The following is a 20,121-nucleotide window of genomic DNA, read 5'->3' on the forward strand; positions in this document are numbered from 1 at the left end:
AAGTTTGGAAAAAAAAAAAAACATACACAGACATATACATATATACTCAAGTTCATATTCATACTTGCTGCCTTCATCCATTCCCGTCGCCACCCCACTACACATGTAATAGCATCCCCCCCCCCCCCCCCCCTCTCTCTCTCTCTCTCTCTCTCTCTCTCTCCAGCAAGGTAGTGCCAGGAGAAGACATAAAAGGCCACATTCTTTCACACTCAGTCTCTAGCTGTCATATGTAATGCACCAAAACCACAGCAAGGGCAGCTGAGGCCCAAATCAAAGCCATCCCATTAATGCTACCTATGTATGGTTTAGGTGCATTACACACGACAGCTAGAGACTGGGGTGTGAATGATGTGGCCTTTTTTGACTGTTTACCAGGTGCTACCTCACTGACATGGGGTGTTGATGCTGTTTCCTGAGGGGCAGGGTGGCACCAGGAATGGATGAAGGCAAGCAAGTATGCGTATATATGTATATGTCAGCGTGCTATTGGCGGATTGAACTAGGGCATGCGAAGCGTCTGGGGTAGACCATGGAAAGTTTTGTGGGGCCTGGATGTGGAAAGAGAGCTGTGGTTTCGATGCATTACACATGACAGTTAGAGACTGAGTGAGAACAAATGTGGCCTATGTTGTCTTTTCCTAGCACTTACCTCGCACGCATGCAAGGGGAGGAGGGTGCCATTTCATGTGTGGCGGGGTGGCGATGGGAATGGATGAAGGCAGCTGGTATGAATATGTACATGTGTATATATGTATATGTCTGTGTATGTATACGTATGCATACGTTGAAATTTATAGGTATGTATATGTACATGTGTGGGTGTTTATGTATATACATGTGTATGTGGATGGGTTAGGCCATTCTTTCATCTGTTTCCTTGTGCTACCTTGCTAACGCAGGAGACTGCGACAAAGTATAATAAAAAAATAATAATGTACTGATATGTATGTGTATGTGAGTGAATGCATATATGTGCGTATATTTATAGTATTACTGTTGCAGCCATTAGAACTACATTATCAGTATGTATAAACAATTCCTTACATAATATACAATAATGTTACTCACCTATTTGACATGCTAAGATCACAGTCTACACCAGTCAGATCCTGCCGATATTTGATGATAGGCACTCTGGCATTTAGAATTTTTCGCACCTGAGATAAGAAAAATCAGTAGTTCACATATCTATATACTTTGGTATTCTACTGTATTGAAATAAGCAATGACTCATCAGCTACATTATACAGAAAAATATACTATTTAAATTTTTTTTGTTAAACTCACAGCTGTTCGGGAACCCTTAAATCTGCTAATTTTATGTTTGTACTTATTTACCTACTGTCTCAGACTACTCACAATTAAATGTAATGGTGTACAAATGTAAGATCTCTGTGATTAATTTTCAAGTTATCAGCAACTGCATAACCCTTGACCAAATTAGCCCCTCATTTATGAAATTACCCCTTATTCTGGAAAAAGAAAACCAGGACAATAAAAAAAGACAGCGGGAAGGTTTACACTACCAAGCAACGCAGCTTAATAGAAAGAAGCAAAGCTCATATTTCACCGTAAGATGGCCATCAACTTTTAAAACCTATGCCTTCAACAAGACAAGATACTACACCCATGAGAAATTGTAACCATTTTGGTGACCTATCTCTCTCTCTCTTTCTCTCCTCCAATACACTTCAAGATCAGGTTATGAAAAACAGTGCCAAATGTACTATTTCACCATTTATGTCCCCTGTGTGAAATGTAGGTCCTACTGCTCAATGCTTACAGCTGTCACAGACCGTTATGAAACCTGCATATTCAACAACACCATTCTGACTATTCTAAAACACTTTCCAGATTCTATCCTTATAGTCAGTCCTCAAGTTATACTTACCTGGGTTATGTAATTTGATTTTAAACAGTCAGTTTACTTCTTAACATTATATCAAATATCTTACAGTTTATAATGTATTTGGGAATCACTTTTCTCACATTTTAAGCAGTGGGGCATGTTACCATCTTTTAAAATACTGGAATAACACTTGAAGTTTAAACTATCTTCCCAGAAGTGATAAATGCATTTTCATGAGTCTTTCTGCACTGTTCTATCAAAATAAGCCATCAAGTCCCAGAACAGAATATACAGGCATGTTGGCACTGGCCTTCTAAAAATCACCTGAAGCAAGGATGTCTGCTTTTCATACATTTGGTGGACCAATCTGGCAGCAGACTGCACTCATGTGGCTTGTAAAGGAATGGCTGTGCATACATATGACAAACTCCACAGTTTTATGACCATACACACACAACAGATGAGTGCTGTACCAATTCTTACTACATTTTCACAGCATTTCTATTCTATCCATACCCAAATGGATCTTCTTTTACATCTAAGTGAATAAGATACTGAATTTCTCTAAGGCCATTTTTCTGCCACTAATAATTCTACTTCATTGACAATATTTGGATCACATGAAGAATGCCCCACCTCCCCACAGTTTACATGAGATCTGTAGATATGGTTTTGTTAAGGTACAACCCTAACCTCATCTAATCTAACCTAATCTAACAAAGCCTAGAAAGATACTGGAGGTGGGGGGTACCTTCAGATGATCCCAATATTCTACATCAGCTCAAAATGTAAATTTACCCATGTTCAAATTCCATGGTATCCATTAGAGACTGATTTCAATAGTTTTTTCTACCCACACATCTCTTTATTTTTATCTAACCTCCAATGCTTCTCTAAGATACTTATGCTCATATGCATGAGCATGTTTGAAGAGACAAAACTCATTTCTTGTATTTACTTCTCTGTCTAATACAAGCTTTTCCAACTGCAACTACTCCAATGATGGAGGAGTAAAAATTATAAGAATACTGGGCACTGGTGATCAATCTTAATTACCAGTGCAAAAGATGGTAAATAAACAAAATGCTTTCACAAAGATCCTCCATACAACATTCTCTTTTCAATGTGGGTACCAGTGAATAGAAAACACATAAGAAATGCTATTAGACAAAATAGTGCTGACCCCTATGTGACTGCTGATCTACTCAAATGTCTTCTGCAAAATCATAATGCTTGCATCTTTAAAATCTAAACATATAGAGATGTCCTGAAAAAGAAAATGTTTTTGGAAAGCATTCTGAAGCTGCCATCCATCAAAGGAGAAATGGAATATCATAGAAAAATAAATCAACAAAAGGAAACTATCCTTAAAAAGGTAACTCTAAGCAGTTCTGATGCTAATCATTTTTATCATAGAGAAAGAGGATTTCAATAAACTGGTGATCATTAAAGTTCCTTTCCCATATGACACAATGTCATGTTCAAGAAATTTAAAACTTCAATGCAATGGGTGACAATCTACTGTTATCAAGCAAAATGATATGAATGTCAATCCATAACATAATACTTTCATGAACCAGGTAGTGAGCTCTCCTTATACCAAAAGGTGAAAAAGGCACATAAAACCAGCAGCACATACTATTTATTTATATATTTATTTTGCTTTATCGCTGTCTCCCGCATTTGCGAGGTAGCGCAAGGAAACAGACGAAAGAAATGGCCCAACCCACCCCCATACACAATGTATATACATACACGTCCACACACGCAAATATACATACCTATACATCTCAATGTACACATATATATACACACGCAGACACATACATATATACCCATGCACACAATTCACACTGTCTGCCTTTATTCATTCCCATCGCCACCTCGCCACACATGGAATACCATCCCACTCCCCCCTCATGTGTGCGAGGTAGCACTAGGAAAAGACAACAAAGGCCCCATTCGTTCACACTCAGTCTCCAGCTGTCATGCAATAATGCCCGAAACCACAGCTCCCTTTCCACATCCAGGCCCACACAACTTTCCATGGTTTACCCCAGACGCTTCACATGCCCTGATTCAATCCACTGACAGCACGTCAACCCCGGTATACCACATCGATCCAATTCACTCTATTCCTTGCCCTCCTTTCACCCTCCTGCATGTTCAGGCCCCGATCACACAAAATCTTTTTCACTCCATCTTTCCACCTCCAATTTGGTCTCCCACTTCTCCTCGTTCCCTCCACCTCCGACACATATATCCTCTTGGTCAATCTTTCCTCATTCATTCTCTCCATGTGCCCAAATCATTTCAAAACACCCTCTTCTGCTCTCTCAACCACGCTCTTTTTATTTCCACACATCTCTCTTACCCTTACATTTCTTACTCGATCAAACCACCTCACACCACACATTGTCCTCAAACATACATGTTTATGATTTGTTGCATTGTATTTGGTTTTATATTCTTTTTTTTTTTATTTATTCACAAATCATTTTCATAAAGGCTTTTTAACAAATAATAAATCTTTATTGAGATGCATCCTACCAATACTATGAAAATTTTTATGATAAGCCTTCCATCTTATTAACTTTCAAGGCCTCACTCTCCCCACACCACCCATCACTGTCCACCATGATGTGCTTCCCTCACTCTATTCTATGGGTATTATTTTGGCCACTGTTCTTACATCTGTCTGCATGTGACCCTACCACTAAGGCTTGGACCTGCAGTTTGTGTGTGGAGACAGGAACACAAGGATTGATCAAAATGATACCCCCTTTCCTTCTTTCATCTTCCTGCTAACTTCAACCTTATAACCTTTTCACCTTTTAAAGTTGAGTAGGACCATAATGATACCCCCTTTTCCTTCTTTTATCTTCCTGCTACCTTCAACCTTACAACCTTTGCACCTTTTAAAGTTGAGTCTACACACTTAAGGAGCTCTGAAGGATTTCGTCATTTTTTCTTACGCTATTTCCTTCTCATCTGAGATGGCTATGGTTGAGGCACATTTGCTCATACCATGTTGGTCACTACAAAAAAGACTGATATAATTTTTGGTCATATATGTTTCTTTTTTTTTATACATATTCACCATTTCCCGCATTAGTAAGGTAGCATTATGAAGAGAGGACTGAGCCTTAAAGGGAATATCCTCACTTGGCCCCCTTCTCTGTTCCCTCTTTTGGAAAGTTAAAAAACAGGAGGGGAGGATTTCCAGCCCCTTGCTCCCTCCCCTTTTAGTCACCTTATACGACACACAGGGAATACATGGTAAGTATTCTTTCTCCCAAATCCCCAGGGATAAATGTTTCTCTTTTACATAGTTTTATTCATGAGTGATTGGCCTGTTAAATCATGCACACCAAAACTACATATGAAACCATCATCACTAAACAGAGAGTTCTTTTGAAATGGTGCAGTACTCCAGTTAGGGCATTCATTACTATATCTTGTGATACTGTTTATTGGTCTTATGTGGATTTTTACATGCATCTGTTGGTCATAATGCACAGGAGAGGTTGGTGCACAATTTTTACCAAGAAACACATCTACAGACCAAAAACTGGATTTCTAGTGAATTCACCAACAAAAATTTTTGAAAGATAACTACTGAGATGCTGGAACTCAAAAAGTTTTAATTTCCTGTCACAAGATGAATTTCAAACACTGCAGACTCAGATGGCTGGCTACTGATGGCAACTCAAACAGATCATGAGCCACTGGAGACCTCAGTAATCTGCCAGTGACTATGAAAGGTGGCTGCACTCCTTCTCTATGAACTCACTGAATACGCAATGCCCACTGCCACTATCTATCTATTCTATCTATATCTTTCATGCCTGTTCCAACAGGAACTCCCTTAAAGAGGTGGCCATGGTAACAGTCTCCATAACTGAAGAACTCCTGAGCCACTTCTTGGCCTTTAGTGCCTCACCCTTAACAGGCCACAGGCAGAGGGCAAGTCTAGTGCAGTGTTTGCTGAGGGTTCTACCCGGTACTCCTAATGAGTACTTCTATCTAACGCTCCTACATACTACTTCTACCTAATGTTACTACCTAATGCTTCTGCCTAAATCTTTCTACTTACTACTTATACTTACTGCTCCTACCATTTTGCCAAAAGGCTGGGCTAGCACATAGTACACACCACAGGAAAATCTAGAGTTATGAAAAATGAGCTGTGTGAGTTAAGTTTTGTCAAGTGTTACATACGATAAGGAGATATGGTGTTTGCACACAGAATGCCAGTACATAGTCCACATGTTAGTGAGGAAGAAAGAAAAGATAGCTACCTGCATCAGAGGAGTGCAACTTGACAACCACTAAAGTGCCGGCTCAATGAGCAGATGTCAGTAACCCTCCGGATACCCAGGCGGGTAGTACTGGTAATATATCTCCCTGGTTGTTGGCTGCCTACTACCTACTACTCATAGTGCCAGTCCAGTAATTAATGTGTTTTCCCTAAACCAAAAATTCTTAAAATTTAACTAATAATAAAAAAATAATTTTCATAGTTTTTGTGTGCCAAATCATATAAATATTCTACTTCAGGGAAATGTGAGGAACTGTACAATAAAGTATTTTGAGCAGGCTCCTCCTAGTTCAACTAGATGTAAGGTCAAAATCAGTGTATGAGATAAGGAAATATGACTTACACACCTGGGAACAACCTGGTACAAAGTTGTCTATGATGCCTGAGATGACTTCCATGTGGCGCTGCAGTCTAAACCGAGATCGAGCAGCAGCTGGATATTTCTTTGCTTGAAAGACCAACCGTTGAGTGTTTTCCTAAATATGTGAGAGAATCCATCCATCAAATGGTTGTTCTGGCACAATAACTAGCTAATAAAGAATACCCAAAGGACACATGCAATACAATTTAAATATGAGGTATCATTGCCATAATGCAATCCTTTGTGATATAAAAATATAATACAAACAAGCATTAACAGAAACAGCACTAAAAATGGTACTTATGTGTGTTCAGATACTTAGTTACCAAGGAGAGTAACGTGGTAAGATAAATAATTCAAATATAAAACTTTTCGATAATCTCATGCAGAAGAGTTGAGCTGGTAACATCACCTAGATACAGTGCATACCTCTTAGAGTAAAATAATCACTTAAGAATTAGTCTAGAGAACAGTGGAGAAGTACACAGGTACACATATGGATACGTAAACTTTAAAACTTTCCACAGCATGATCAATTTCCTTACCTCTGATGAAATGCTAGAGAGGTCAAGGGCCATGTCTAAGTCACAGTTGATGTTTCCAAAGGAGTTTACAGAAGACCCAAATGGGAGAACAGCAGCTCTTGGAAATACCCCTGATAATGCCACTTCTATCTGAGAAAAAAAGAATCAGCTTTGACAGTAAAGCCCAGTAGAGTTAGAGCAGAAAGTGTTAAACTGTTATAGATAAGTGATGTGAAAGACTGGAAGAGGTGACAGATTTTAAGTATTTAAGAGCTATCTTGGGTAAATTTGGTGATGTGGAAAGAGAGCAGAACAGGGTAAAAGAGTCACTAGGTCCTTAATAGAACAATGAAGAGTAGAGGTGTAAGTACAAAAATGAAGAAAGGATTACAGGCCAGCTTAGGCCTCTTAACCCTGACCTATGTCGCTGAAACCTGAACATGGGATGTAGCACAGAGGTCAAGAATCCAGGCTGCAGAAATGAGTTATTCATAAGAGCATGTGGTATACATAGATGGAATGAAGGAAGTAAAGAAGGGATATATGAGAGATCTGGTAGGGCAAGGAATGCAAAGGGAATGAGGAAAGTAATGAAGGGGTGTGCGAGAAATTTGGTATGGCAAAGAATGAAAAGGGAATGAACTGTGGAATGGTAGAGTGGATGAATGCAATATCGTAAGGTAGTCTAGGCATGTGGAAAAAATGCATAATGGCGAGTATACAAGAAGGTATGATAGTACAACTAAAAGGGTTTGATGTGAGTGGAAGACCACCTGTGACATGGTAAAATACAGTGAAGAGAACTGGAGACAGAGAAACGGGAGAAAATGTGTGGAATTGTTTGTGCAAGGGAGGCATGTAAGGATACGGATAAGTGGAGACTCTTTTGCCTTGGTCACAGGCATATAGTATATCAAACAATAATGCATTACTATTTTCTTCAAAATAAGCCTTAACCTCCTTTAACTAATGTCATAATGAGGTTTTATGTAGGAAAAGATGAACCTACATCACACAGTCTCCTCAACACCTGAATGTAATGCAATAGTTGCCCAAAGGCCCAAGTCTGCTGTCCAATAAACAAAACTTGCATAAGATAGTAACCATCATATTTTGGGTATCAGACAGACAAAGCCTAAAATATACAGTGTTAAAAAAGATCTTTAAACAAGAATATCCTGGAGGGATCAATGTCTCCAAACAAATAACTTTATATGTCAGCATTTTCATTCGCTCCTGAACTCCACTCAAAGCATACAGCCCATCATTCTGAACTTCCTTTTCAACCTTCATACTCAACACATTTACTATCACTCAGTTTATCTATGTTACCTATGCAGTTTACCCTACTCATAGAAGTGTGGTTACGATAGAATTTCCCCTCCAAACAATTCAGGTGCTGTTCACCTCAACACCCTACAGATTTTTCAAAAATTTGCAACAGCATACAGCAGGAACTGATTATTAAAAAGTAAAACAGGCATCAAATCTTGGTGCATGAGGATCTGAGGGTAAGGATGATGGGGCAACCAAAGGTATACCTTTATAGCACAAGGTTCCTGACATACAGTATTGGATATGAAAATGGGAAAAGGGTTGAAAAGTAGTATGCTGAAAGAGGAGAGTTGATTGAAAATAACTGGTTTAAAAAAAGTATTCATAAAAATACATGGGGAGTAGGAATACGAGTCAAAAAGCATTATCAAATCACCATGTGCTAAATGAGAAGTATGCAAAGGAGAGGTTGTTGGATGTAACTGTGCTGACAGCAGGTAACAGGTGGAATGGCCTATCATTTCTTAATGTGAGATTATAAAAGTCTAAGGCTGTTTTAATGGGAAAATAAGAAAGAAGCAGTGAAAACAAACACACTGTTAACAGAGGCATGAATGCAAAGATACCAAGACACAGTGAAAAGTGGCATAGGGAGAGAGTATGTGAAACAAGGGGAGGGGAAGGTATTCAGGAAATTGGTTCATACATGTATGGGGGAAGTAACTGACATATGGCAGGTGATATGTAGACATATGAGAAAGGGTGGTAAGTGATCCAATAAGGAAGTCAAATCAATAATGAATGAAAAAAGGGATGTGTTTGGATGCTGTCTTCTGGGGAAGTAGTATGTGTGACTGGAAGGAGTATTACAAGAAGCTGCAGTTGAGGAACAAAATGATACAAGAGCTACAAAGAAAAGCAAATGTGAGATGGGGTGAAAGAGTACTGATTAACTTTAGACAGAATGAGAAAATATCTAAGAATATGATGAACAGTATGAGAATAAGCAATCAAATACAGGAGACAGTGAGTAGAGTGGATGAGGAAGAGGTATGAGAGAAAGAAGTAAAAAAATCACAGTGAGTATTGAAATGGCTTGCTGAAAGTGTTTGCTGACAGGGTGGCAGATATGGTGTGTTTTGGATACAGAAGTATGCAGAATGAGAGAGTCATCGAAAATGGAAGATGGAGTCAGTGTTGTTGACTGGTTAATCAAGGTAATCAATGTTCATATGGACCAAAGTGAGTTACATAAGGACTTGCAAAATGTATGTATATGTACAGGCATGGGAGGCCAAAGTTAGTGTTTAAATTGAGCAGTTAAAAGGCTGTCGAGTATACCTTTTGAGGTGTATAGGACAATAATACCTGACAAGAGTGGTGGTATGCACAATAAGTGTGACTGGGGAGAAGCTATATGGCTTTAAAACAGATAGCAGGTGTGAAGAGTAGGTGTCTGCTTCAAAGAATATATGTAACAAATACTTGGAGAAATAGAATTAACTGTGCATAACATTTATGGATCAAAGAAACCACATGACAAGGTTAACAAAGACGTCTTGTGGAAGGTGCTAAAAATATATTGGCTAAAAAGTTACAAAATAGTGAGGAATTTCATGAGGAAAATATGATGAATAGCATGTCGCAAGGAATGGAAGAGGCTGAGTGATCCCTGGTGAAGGTGGGTCTGAGGGAAGGATGTATGATGTGGTCATTTAATCTCAAGAAAAATGGGATGATTAGGGAGGCAAATGCCATGGTCTTGAAACAAGAGGCAGGTCTATGGTATGCTGAGGTCAGCAAGGAAGGTGAATCAGTGGCAGTTTGCAGACGCCATCTACTCCATAAAGAACTCAACAAACTGGTCATGAAATTCGGAATATGTGAAAAGAGAAATATAGGTATTATCATGAACAAAACTAATGTAATGAGCAGAAGTATGGAGATTAGACAGGATGTTGTGAATGTAAATTTCAACTGAGAGGATCTGAAAAAAGTGGAATGTTTCAGGTACCTACAAGTGGATGTGGCAGCAGGTGAAACCATGGAGCTAAGTTACAGGGTGGAAGAAGGGTCTAAGGCCCTGGGTGCATTATGGAGGAGCTGAAGGTGAGGTCAATGGTTGTTAAGACAAAGGTACAGTAGTCCCAGAAGCACTGTGGATGCAAGTCTTGGGCCCAAAACACAACAGGATTAGGGTGAAAGTATTGAATATGAAATGCCTGAGGACCATATGTCTTGTGATTAATGTTGATCATGTAAAGAATGATAGTGTAAGAGATGTGGTAGCACCAGTCAAGTTTTGGTGAAAGAGTTAGGTCATCAAAAGTAAATGAATTTCTACTTACTGTTTTGATACAGATTACGTACAGTTTACTCTAATGAAAAAAAAAGATATCATAAACAGGACTCACTGTTTTGATACAGATTATGTACAGTTTACTCTAATGAAAAAAAAGGATATCATAAACAGGACATCTGATTATCAATCTACAAAATTAAACATTACACTAACCTGCCTGCATGTAAAAAACCTTAATCTCCAGCCCAATTCTGTCAGCTTCAGGCCATCATACAGCTTCTGAATTTGCTCTGAAATCTTAAAAACGATTTGCTTACAGAAAAAAGTTTGGATACTTCCAGTCTATTCATCAAAAAGACAAGCCATTCCTATTCCTAAATGACTATGATATAAACTCTAAGGATACATAAACTAAGAGCAAACTTAAAAAGAGAAATATGAGCATATTAAACCACAAGGATCATAAATAACTTAATCAATCAATAGTTATCTAGGTCACTACATTTCAGTTTTTAGAACCAAATATAAATTTAAGAATTCTGCTTACAGTAGAACACTGAGAAATTTGCTGCATGAGTTCAGTTTGACTGTATATCACACTTGGTGTCAAGAAATCTGAAGGGTCATTATTGGTAGTTCTACCACCTGGGTTTCCAGCTGCTAACCAAACAAATGGAGACTGAGCCGGAACAACATATTTTGACGATAGTGAACACACAAACCGAAGAGCTTTGTTGAGTGATGATAGTTCCTTAAACTCCACAAGAATCATCTCCTATGAAAAAGAAAAAAGCTCCAGATATGATAATTCAGAAATCAAACTAAAGAGAAATCAATGCAGATGCACTACTGTCTCTCTCAAGTGCATGAATTTAGGACAAAGAACAAGTGAAAAACAGATGATCCTTAGTTACAAATCCACAAACAGAAATTTTTAGTAATATCCCTTAACTGAAACACGGTGACACTTGCAGAATCATCCATAAACATTTCATTCAACACCAATCTTGCAACCTTAATGAAAAAACAGCCAAGTAATATTCCATACTTAAGCAAATGGTGCATGCTAGTCTGACTATCACCAAATTGATTGTCATCTCCATGTGCTAAAGTTAATTTGGAATACCTGGGAGGTGAGTCAGTTGTTGTTCAATGATACAGCTCTGGTGGCTGATTCAAGTGTAAAACTGCAGATGTTGGTGACAGCTTGGAAAAGTATGTGAAAGGATAAAGTTGAGAGCAAATGTGAATAAGAGCAAGGTTATTAGGTTCAGTAGGGTTGAGGAACAAGTTGATTGGGAGGTAAGCTTGAATGAAGAAAAACTGGATGAAGTGAAGTGTTTTAGATATCTGGGAGTGGACTTAGCAGCAAATGGCATCATGAAAGCGGAAGTGAGTCACAGGGTGGGGGAGGGGGCAAAGGTTCTAGGAGCAATGAAGAATGTGTGGAAGGAGAGAAAGTTATCTTAAAGCAAAAATGGGTATGTCTGAAAGAAAAGCAGTTCCAACAATGTTATATGGTTGTGAGGCATGGGCTATAGATAGGGGTGTATGGAGGAGGGTGGATGTGGTGGAAATGAAATGTTTGAGGACAATAAGTGGTGTGAGGTGGTTTGATCAAGTAAGTAATGAACGGGTAAGAGAGATGTAAGAAAATAAAAAGTGTGGTTGAGAGAGCAAGAGGGTGTTTGAAATGGTTTGGACATATGGAGAGAATGAGTGAGGAAAGACTGACAAAATGGATATGTGAGTCAGAGGCGAAGGGAAGGAGAAGCAGGAGACCAAACTGAAGGTGGAAGGATGGAATGAAAAAGATTTTAAGCAATCAGAGCCTGAACATACAGGAGGGTGAAAGGCATGCAAGGAATAGAGTAAATTGGAACAATATGGTATAACAAGGTCAACATGCTGTCAATGAAGTGAACCAGGGCATGTGAAGCATCTGGGGTAAACCATGGAAAGGTCTGTGTATGTGGACAGGGAGCTGTGGTTTCGGTGCATTACAAATGACTAGAGACTGAGTGTGAACGAATGTGGGCTTTTTTGTCTGTTTTCTTGGTGCTACTTTGGTGAAGCAGTGGGTAGCAAAGCTGTTTCCTGTGGGACGGGGTGGCACCAGGAATGGATGAAGGCAAGCAAGTATGAATATGTACATGTGTATATGTCTGTGTATGCATGTGTATATGTGTAAATGTTAATATCTATATGTATATGTGTGTGTATGGGCGTTTATGTATATATATGTGTATATGAGTGGATGGACCATTCTTTCTATGTCTGTTTCCTAGCGCTACATCGCAATCAAATATAATAATAATAATAATATCCCTGGGGATAGGGGAGTAAGAATACTTCCCACGTATTCCCTGCGTGTCGTAGAAGGCGACTAAAAGGGGAGGGAGCGGGGGGGCTGGAAATACTCCCCTCTCGTTTTTTTTTTTTTTTCCAAAAGAAGGAACAGAGTGGGGCCAGGTGAGGATATTCCAAAAAAGGCCCAGTCCTCTGTTCTTACTGCTACCTCGCTAACGCGGGAAATGGCGAATAGTTTAAAAGAAAAGAAAATAATAATAATAATAATGATAATAATAATAATAATAATAATAATAATAATAATAATAATAATAACAATAATAATAATAATAATAATAATAATAATCTTTTTTTTTTTAAACTATTCGCCATTTCCCGCGTTAAGAACAGAGGACTGGGCCCCTGAGGGAATATCCTCACCTAGCCCCCTTCTCTGTTCCTTATTTCGGAAAATTAAAAAAAAAACAAGAGGGGAGGATTTCCAGCCCCCCGCTCCCTCCCCTTTTAGTCACCTTCTACGACACGCAGGGAATACGTGGGAAGTATTCTTTCTCCCCTATCCCCAGGGATAACATATGTATATATATATAACAGTATTATCATTTGTCTAGTAAATTACAAGGTAATAGTTATCAAATATGCATGACATTAATATCTAAAAAAAAAAAAAGTAAATACCTTGTTTGCACCATCAAATTTGACAGAATAGTAAAACATCTTGTGCACAGAGCCATACTGTGAGCAGACTTGATAAAGGTCAGATGCAGATGTCGGCCCTGCAACCTCCACCAATAATGATCTCTGAGCTTCATCACGTCGACAGCTGACAAGTTGATCAAAAGGCAGGAATGCAGAGTCTAAAAAGTACACAAATACTAATAACTGATATCTAAATAATCTTACAAAAGAAAAAAGTTAGATAAAGACAATGTCTATAGATATCTAAACAATTATCAACAAAACCTAATGTAAACAAGCTCAAGCCATCTAAAGTTATAGTAAAAAAGTTGAATATAACTACCTGCATGTTATATATACCTTCTGTATCCTTCAAATGTAACAAAATTACCATGCTTGACCCAATAACAAATTGAATCCCCATGGCAAGAAGCTACAAATCACCACCGTTAAATTTCTATCCTTATACCACAGAAAAATATCTATTCTTAATATAACATTTAGGAACACATCAATAATCTTCTGATTTGTGTGCCTTTGTGAGTACCATGAGAGATAACAACCCTGCATGGTGAATGACCAGGTTCTATCCTGTGCCAGCCCATACAAAGTTATGGGGAGATCTAAGGTCATAGATAGTAAGCATCCAGCAGCAGCAAGTTGTGAATGGAATATGGTAATACAAAAGGCAAGGTCTTCTCCATGTGTTGAGGGCTTCTATAATCAGAAGGCAGTCTAAACACCTGAACTTTAATCTCAAATTATTTCATCACATATTCTTGTAGGGAGGAACAGGTATCATCATTCAATCATTAAACACGATACAAAATTAATAGACAAAAGTGAACTGGACTTAGCAGTGAGGTAAAAGTCTAGCATGGATAAAGTATCCAGATAATCAATACAATTTAAATAATTTTCATTAACCTATTTCTAATGCTCTTAAACTTTCACCGGCACACTCCTTTAAACCACACAAAAGGATACTATCCAGCTTCCCTACCATTCTATATCTAATTTCTAAACACTACCCTAAAAATGTAAAACAAAATCATTCAATATCCAGAGGCAGAAGTGATTCAGAGCTAAACTGGACTTTTACCAGAATCTGAAAGACTGATGCTTTATAGGAAATGGATCTACATCATAAACATCTGTAGACCATACACAGGCAACTTGATGGAGTTCATCACATTGGATTTAGTACAACTTTTCAGTGAAAACAGATTATCGGTATTGCCTTTCTCTCAACTACTTTCTTTTACGATATTTCTAATAACTTTTCTTCTATACATCTCTCAACTACTTTCTTTTACGATATTTCTAATAACTTTTCTTCTATACACCAAGTTGAAAAAAATGCTAATAAAGTGGCACAGCCACAGTTAATAATCAAGAACAAAAATGCTCCAAATCGTACATTGCTGATATCACTCACTCCTACAGTACTGTCTGTCAAATTCACTCATATGAGCTTCTTCCAAATCCATATGTTATTTCTGTACTGTGCCTGGGGTAACATTTTACCAAATCCAGAAATGAAGAGAATTAGGAAAAGTAAACAATATCAAAATGTTGTCACCTGACTTTCCTCCACCTCTGCTGATGCATCTGTGAGCAAAATTACAATTCAGATCATTATTTTGTTGATTCTTCTTAATCCTTGTAACAACTACTTTCTGTAATTTGCTATCGTTTTTTTTTTTCTTTTATTTCCAATCTATTACTGCATTTATCAGCTTCATGCAAGAGAAACATTCTTGCAAATATCAATTTTAAGAATGAAAATATAAACTTTTATTGCACTATATCCACAAATGTCATTGAAAAGCACATATCCACCACTAACTTGAAATCCAGACAAAGTGTTGGGTTAGAATGGTCAAACCAATGGTAATTCACCTGTTAGCTACACATCACAACTAGATTTGAATACCAAATAACTTTGTGGTAGCTGATTGCTATAATTAGCTCTATATCACTATCAGCTTTGAATAGTGATTTTATTCTACACGTATAATGCTTTAAAAATTCAAATGTTGCAGAGTTTGACTCTGAGTATCACATTTTACTGAAAAATATCAAATAAAGTAATAGTAGTATATCAGGGAAAACATGTGATAAAATCAAATACCCCCACGATAATACAACTTTAATAATTCACAGGAACTCATAAGACCCTAATTTAACCTCCCTAACAGTCATACCCATGAATGAGTGAGGAGCCATGCAATTCACAGCAGGACAAAGATTTATGTTAGTATAATCCTGCTACTAGATATTCTACTCTTGCATTACCAAATATTTTCCCTGATATACTTAAACCTTATTGCCTTCATTAATTATTTTTTTTATTTTTTTATTATACTTTGTCGGTCTCCCGCGTTTGCGAGGTAGCGCAAGGAAACAGACGAAAGAAATGGCCCAACCCCCCCCCATACACATGTATATACATACGTCCACACACGCAAATATACATACCTACACAGCTTTCCATGGCTTACCCCAGACGCTTCGCATGCCTTGATTCAATCCACTGACAGCACGTCAGCCCCGGTATACCACATCACTCCAATTCACTCTATTCCTTGCCCTCCTTTCACCCTCCTGCATGTTCAGGCCCCGATCACACAAAATCTTTTTCACTCCATCTTTCCACCTCCAATTTGGTCTCCCTCTTCTCCTTGTTCCCTCCACCTCCGACACATATATCCTCTTGGTCAATCTTTCCTCACTCATCCTCTCCATGTGCCCAAACCACTTCAAAACACCCTCTTCTGCTCTCTCAACCACGCTCTTTTTATTTCCACACATCTCTCTTACCCTTACGTTACTCACTCGATCAAACCACCTCACACCACACATTGTCCTCAGACATCTCATTTCCAGCACATCCATCCTCCTGCGCACAACTCTATCCATAGCCCACACTTCGCAACCATACAACATTGTTGGAACCACTATTCCTTCAAACATACCCATTTTTGCTTTCCGAGATAACGTTCTCGACTTCCACACATTCTTCAAGGCCCCCAGAATTTTCGCCCCCTCCCCCACCCTATGATCCACTTCTGCTTCCATGGTTCCATCCGCTGCCAGATCCACTCCCAGATATCTAAAACACTTCACTTCCTCCAGTTTTTCTCCATTTAAACTCACCTCCCAATTGACTCGACCCTCAACCCTACTGTACCTAATAACCTTGCTCTTATTCACATTTACTCTTAACTTTCTTCTTCCACACACTTTACCAAACTCAGTCACCAGCTTCTGCAGTTTCTCACATGAATCAGCCACCAGCGCTGTATCATCAGCGAACAACAACTGACTCACTTCCCAAGCTCTCTCATCCCCAACAGACTTCATACTTGCCCCTCTTTCCAAAACTCTTGCATTTACCTCCCTAACAAACCCATCCATAAACAAATTAAACAACCATGGAGACATCACACACCCCTGCCGCAAACCTACATTCACTGAGAACCAATCACTTTCCTCTCTTCCTACACGTACACATGCCTTACATCCTCGATAAAAACTTTTCACTGCTTCTAACAACTTTCCTCCCACACCATATATTCTTAATACCTTCCACAGAGCATCTCTATCAACTCTATCATATGCCTTCTCCAGATCCATAAATGCTACATACAAATCCATTTGCTTTTCTAAGTATTTCTCACATACATTCTTCAAAGCAAACACCTGATCCACACATCCTCTACCACTTCTGAAACCACACTGCTCTTCCCCAATCTGATGCTCTGTACATGCCTTCACCCTCTCAATCAATACCCTCCCATATAATTTACCAGGAATACTTCATTAATATCATTCAATAATGTAAAATGGTCCAAATCTTGCTCTATTATTCCTTAAACACTTTATTTACCCTACAGAACATAATCACTTAATTCTTAAAACCATATGTAATATCAAGCTCAGAGACCTGAATATAAGTTAAGAGAATTATATCGTATTCTATAAAAAATATGGCAATAAAGGTGAGGTTATAAATATCAAGGAAAATGTCAGAATTAATCAATATAACTAAAAGGGAAACATAAAACAAAAATTACAAAAAACTTTATCAACCATTTCAACGGCCAAGTACTATCTGAACTTTTGACATCCAAGTTGAAATGTACCAAATACAACAAAAACTGAAGATTACATCAACTGCTGTTGAATGTCAGCTAAACTGAGGCATATCACACGTTCATACAACCGCACAACCACTGCACAAGCAGCACCTAACAACACACCATATCAATGTGAGCATATTTATAATAAAAATTCCAGCTAGTAAAGAAGGTTTTTCATATATTATTGACTTTATATAAGTGTTTTACCCACTATTTGGTGAACATCACATTTTCCCTTATATTCAGAATCCTCCAAAACTTCTCCATATCAAGCTCTACATCTGTCATTCCATAGTCTATTTATCAATCTACCACTGATGGTTTCAATGCACTGCAAAACTATTAATTCAGCAATCATAACCACATTAACGACCCCCAACCAAAATGCTTTGCCCCCAACCTCACATTAACTAAATTGTGGCATAAATCTATGTAAATAATGTTAAATAACGTCAGACCAGCCGGTGCCAATTGGTCGGCAAAATAACAATTATTTATAGGTAGCTTATTCTCTTTACTTACCGTTTCGAACATACCGAAAATTTTGTCAAGTTAACATAGATCTAATAGGTTAGGCTTGGTTTAGTTGCTGCTGTTTTTCCGATAGTTTATGGTGTTTTTTGAACGATTCTGACCATATTTTTCGAAAGCTGGGGGATGCACGAAACGATTTTTCAGCTTTCCCTTCCTAATGTACAAGTTTCATATGCCGTGTGTCACAACAGCTAACGTCTTAAGATCTATAACACCTAAGAGTTTGGATAATCTGTCAGGAACTTGTAATCCAAAACAGGTTTGTAAAATATACCGGCTTTTAAATTTCGAAATCTGCCCGATTTACCTGAATAATCATCTATATCTACTTCTTTACATCAATCAACTTTGAATCTCACCTGTGGACATTCGAGAATTTATCAAGGGGAATAAATGAAATGCCTTCCTATGAAAATTTACGGTCCATTTAAGACTGCGGCGTATAGGGAAAGCATAACACGTTATCATTGCGGCAGCCTTCTGTATGTAAACATTGGATGCAACCATAATACTCGTAGTACCATAGGTAAAACTCGTTAATCATAAAGCATACAAATAGCTCATATCACTCTTAGATAACAAAATACTTAATTCAATATTCATACAGAACAATTTTGCATTTCAAGATTTAATACTTTCCATTTTATCGCTTAAAAAGTAGAAAAAGGCAAGCACATTCATGTTGCTGGAACAAAATCAGCTGTTGATCAGATGTTGGAGGACGAGCAAGAATCCAAATTCCGGATGATTATTAATCTTTGCTGTTCTGTTCTAGTTTCTGAGGGATGGTTTTTAAAAACCACATCAAAACAATTATAAACGTGCGCTTTGATTGACAGTTGATGTAAAGTGATAACTAAATAGATATTAACAAAAGTCTATCTATGAGCCATACTGAAATCCCAAATATTCAGGCTCTCTTACTTAGCTAGCAACTGATAATAGGATTTGGAAATCAATTTGGACAACTTGAATGTCAATTCACGCTTTCGGTAGAACATCACCGTAAATCTAGATGTATAAAGTCATTTTCAGTGAATTTTACCGTATTAACTTTCACAGGTAGAACCTGAGCATTGAGCACGAGATTGGAATCTATCTACAGTTTAGTCTGTCTCGCATCACTTTGGTAGAGCTGTTCCTTTGGCCTGTGCGTCCGTGAACTCATGTAAAGTGTTTTTGAGAATAAAAAATGAAGAAACGAAAATTTTTTTTGGATATAAAACTTCATATCCAATTTCAACATAATCTTAATAATGGAGTACTAGTGACGATATTCAAATAAGCCCACCAGTTTAAGCCTAAGCTGTCTTAATCCTTAATACATAAACTTTTTGGCATGTTTTCTTGTTCTTTGGACCCTAAACTTGTGCTTTCACGACATGAAATAGGTATGTAAGTTTTCACTGAGTCCATAAAGAATGATGACTCCGACTTGACACAAAAATTATTCGTGTAGGGTAAGGTGGCGAATTGAAGAAATTTCTCTTAAAACTATGATCCACATGCTTTAACAAGATACTACATCATTCACTTTATGCTTCTATTCAGTTCTTTGATCTATTGTAACCAATTTGTCATTTGGTGTTGGAAAAGAAGGGGATATAGAACTGAGGGAGTATTTCAGTAATTTAGTCAGTGATACGTTCGTGTTCCTGTTCCGATCAATGTTTATTACTCATGGATTTTTTTTTTTTTTTTCAAATTAAGTCTTTGAAGCATAATTCATCTAGTCTTTATATCTGGTTTTGTCAAGTATTGTCGTTAGCAAATTCCTTCATAGCAGCTTTTGTGATACCCGCTTACATCTATGACGAAA

General features: G+C 37.9%; 1 protein-coding gene across 1 annotated transcript in view; it reads right to left on the reverse strand.

Moving 5' to 3' along the window:
• LOC139754577 (poly(A) RNA polymerase, mitochondrial-like) overlaps nucleotides 1–18,898 on the reverse strand; it is a 36,752-nt gene extending 17,854 nt beyond the window's left edge. Inside the window, exons 1-7 of the mRNA XM_071671959.1 lie at nucleotides 18,662–18,898; nucleotides 13,624–13,802; nucleotides 11,183–11,410; nucleotides 10,849–10,932; nucleotides 7,080–7,208; nucleotides 6,521–6,649; nucleotides 1,072–1,160 (exon numbers count right to left, since the gene is read on the reverse strand). Coding sequence (XP_071528060.1) covers nucleotides 1,072–1,160; nucleotides 6,521–6,649; nucleotides 7,080–7,208; nucleotides 10,849–10,932; nucleotides 11,183–11,410; nucleotides 13,624–13,802; nucleotides 18,662–18,809 — 986 coding nt within the window. The 5' untranslated portion in view covers nucleotides 18,810–18,898. The remainder of the gene's footprint in view (nucleotides 1–1,071; nucleotides 1,161–6,520; nucleotides 6,650–7,079; nucleotides 7,209–10,848; nucleotides 10,933–11,182; nucleotides 11,411–13,623; nucleotides 13,803–18,661) is intronic.
• Between the last annotated feature and the right edge of the window lie 1,223 nt (nucleotides 18,899–20,121).

Source organism: Panulirus ornatus, chromosome 17, assembly GCF_036320965.1.
Source record: "Panulirus ornatus isolate Po-2019 chromosome 17, ASM3632096v1, whole genome shotgun sequence".
Classification (NCBI taxonomy): Eukaryota; Metazoa; Arthropoda; class Malacostraca; order Decapoda; family Palinuridae; genus Panulirus; species Panulirus ornatus.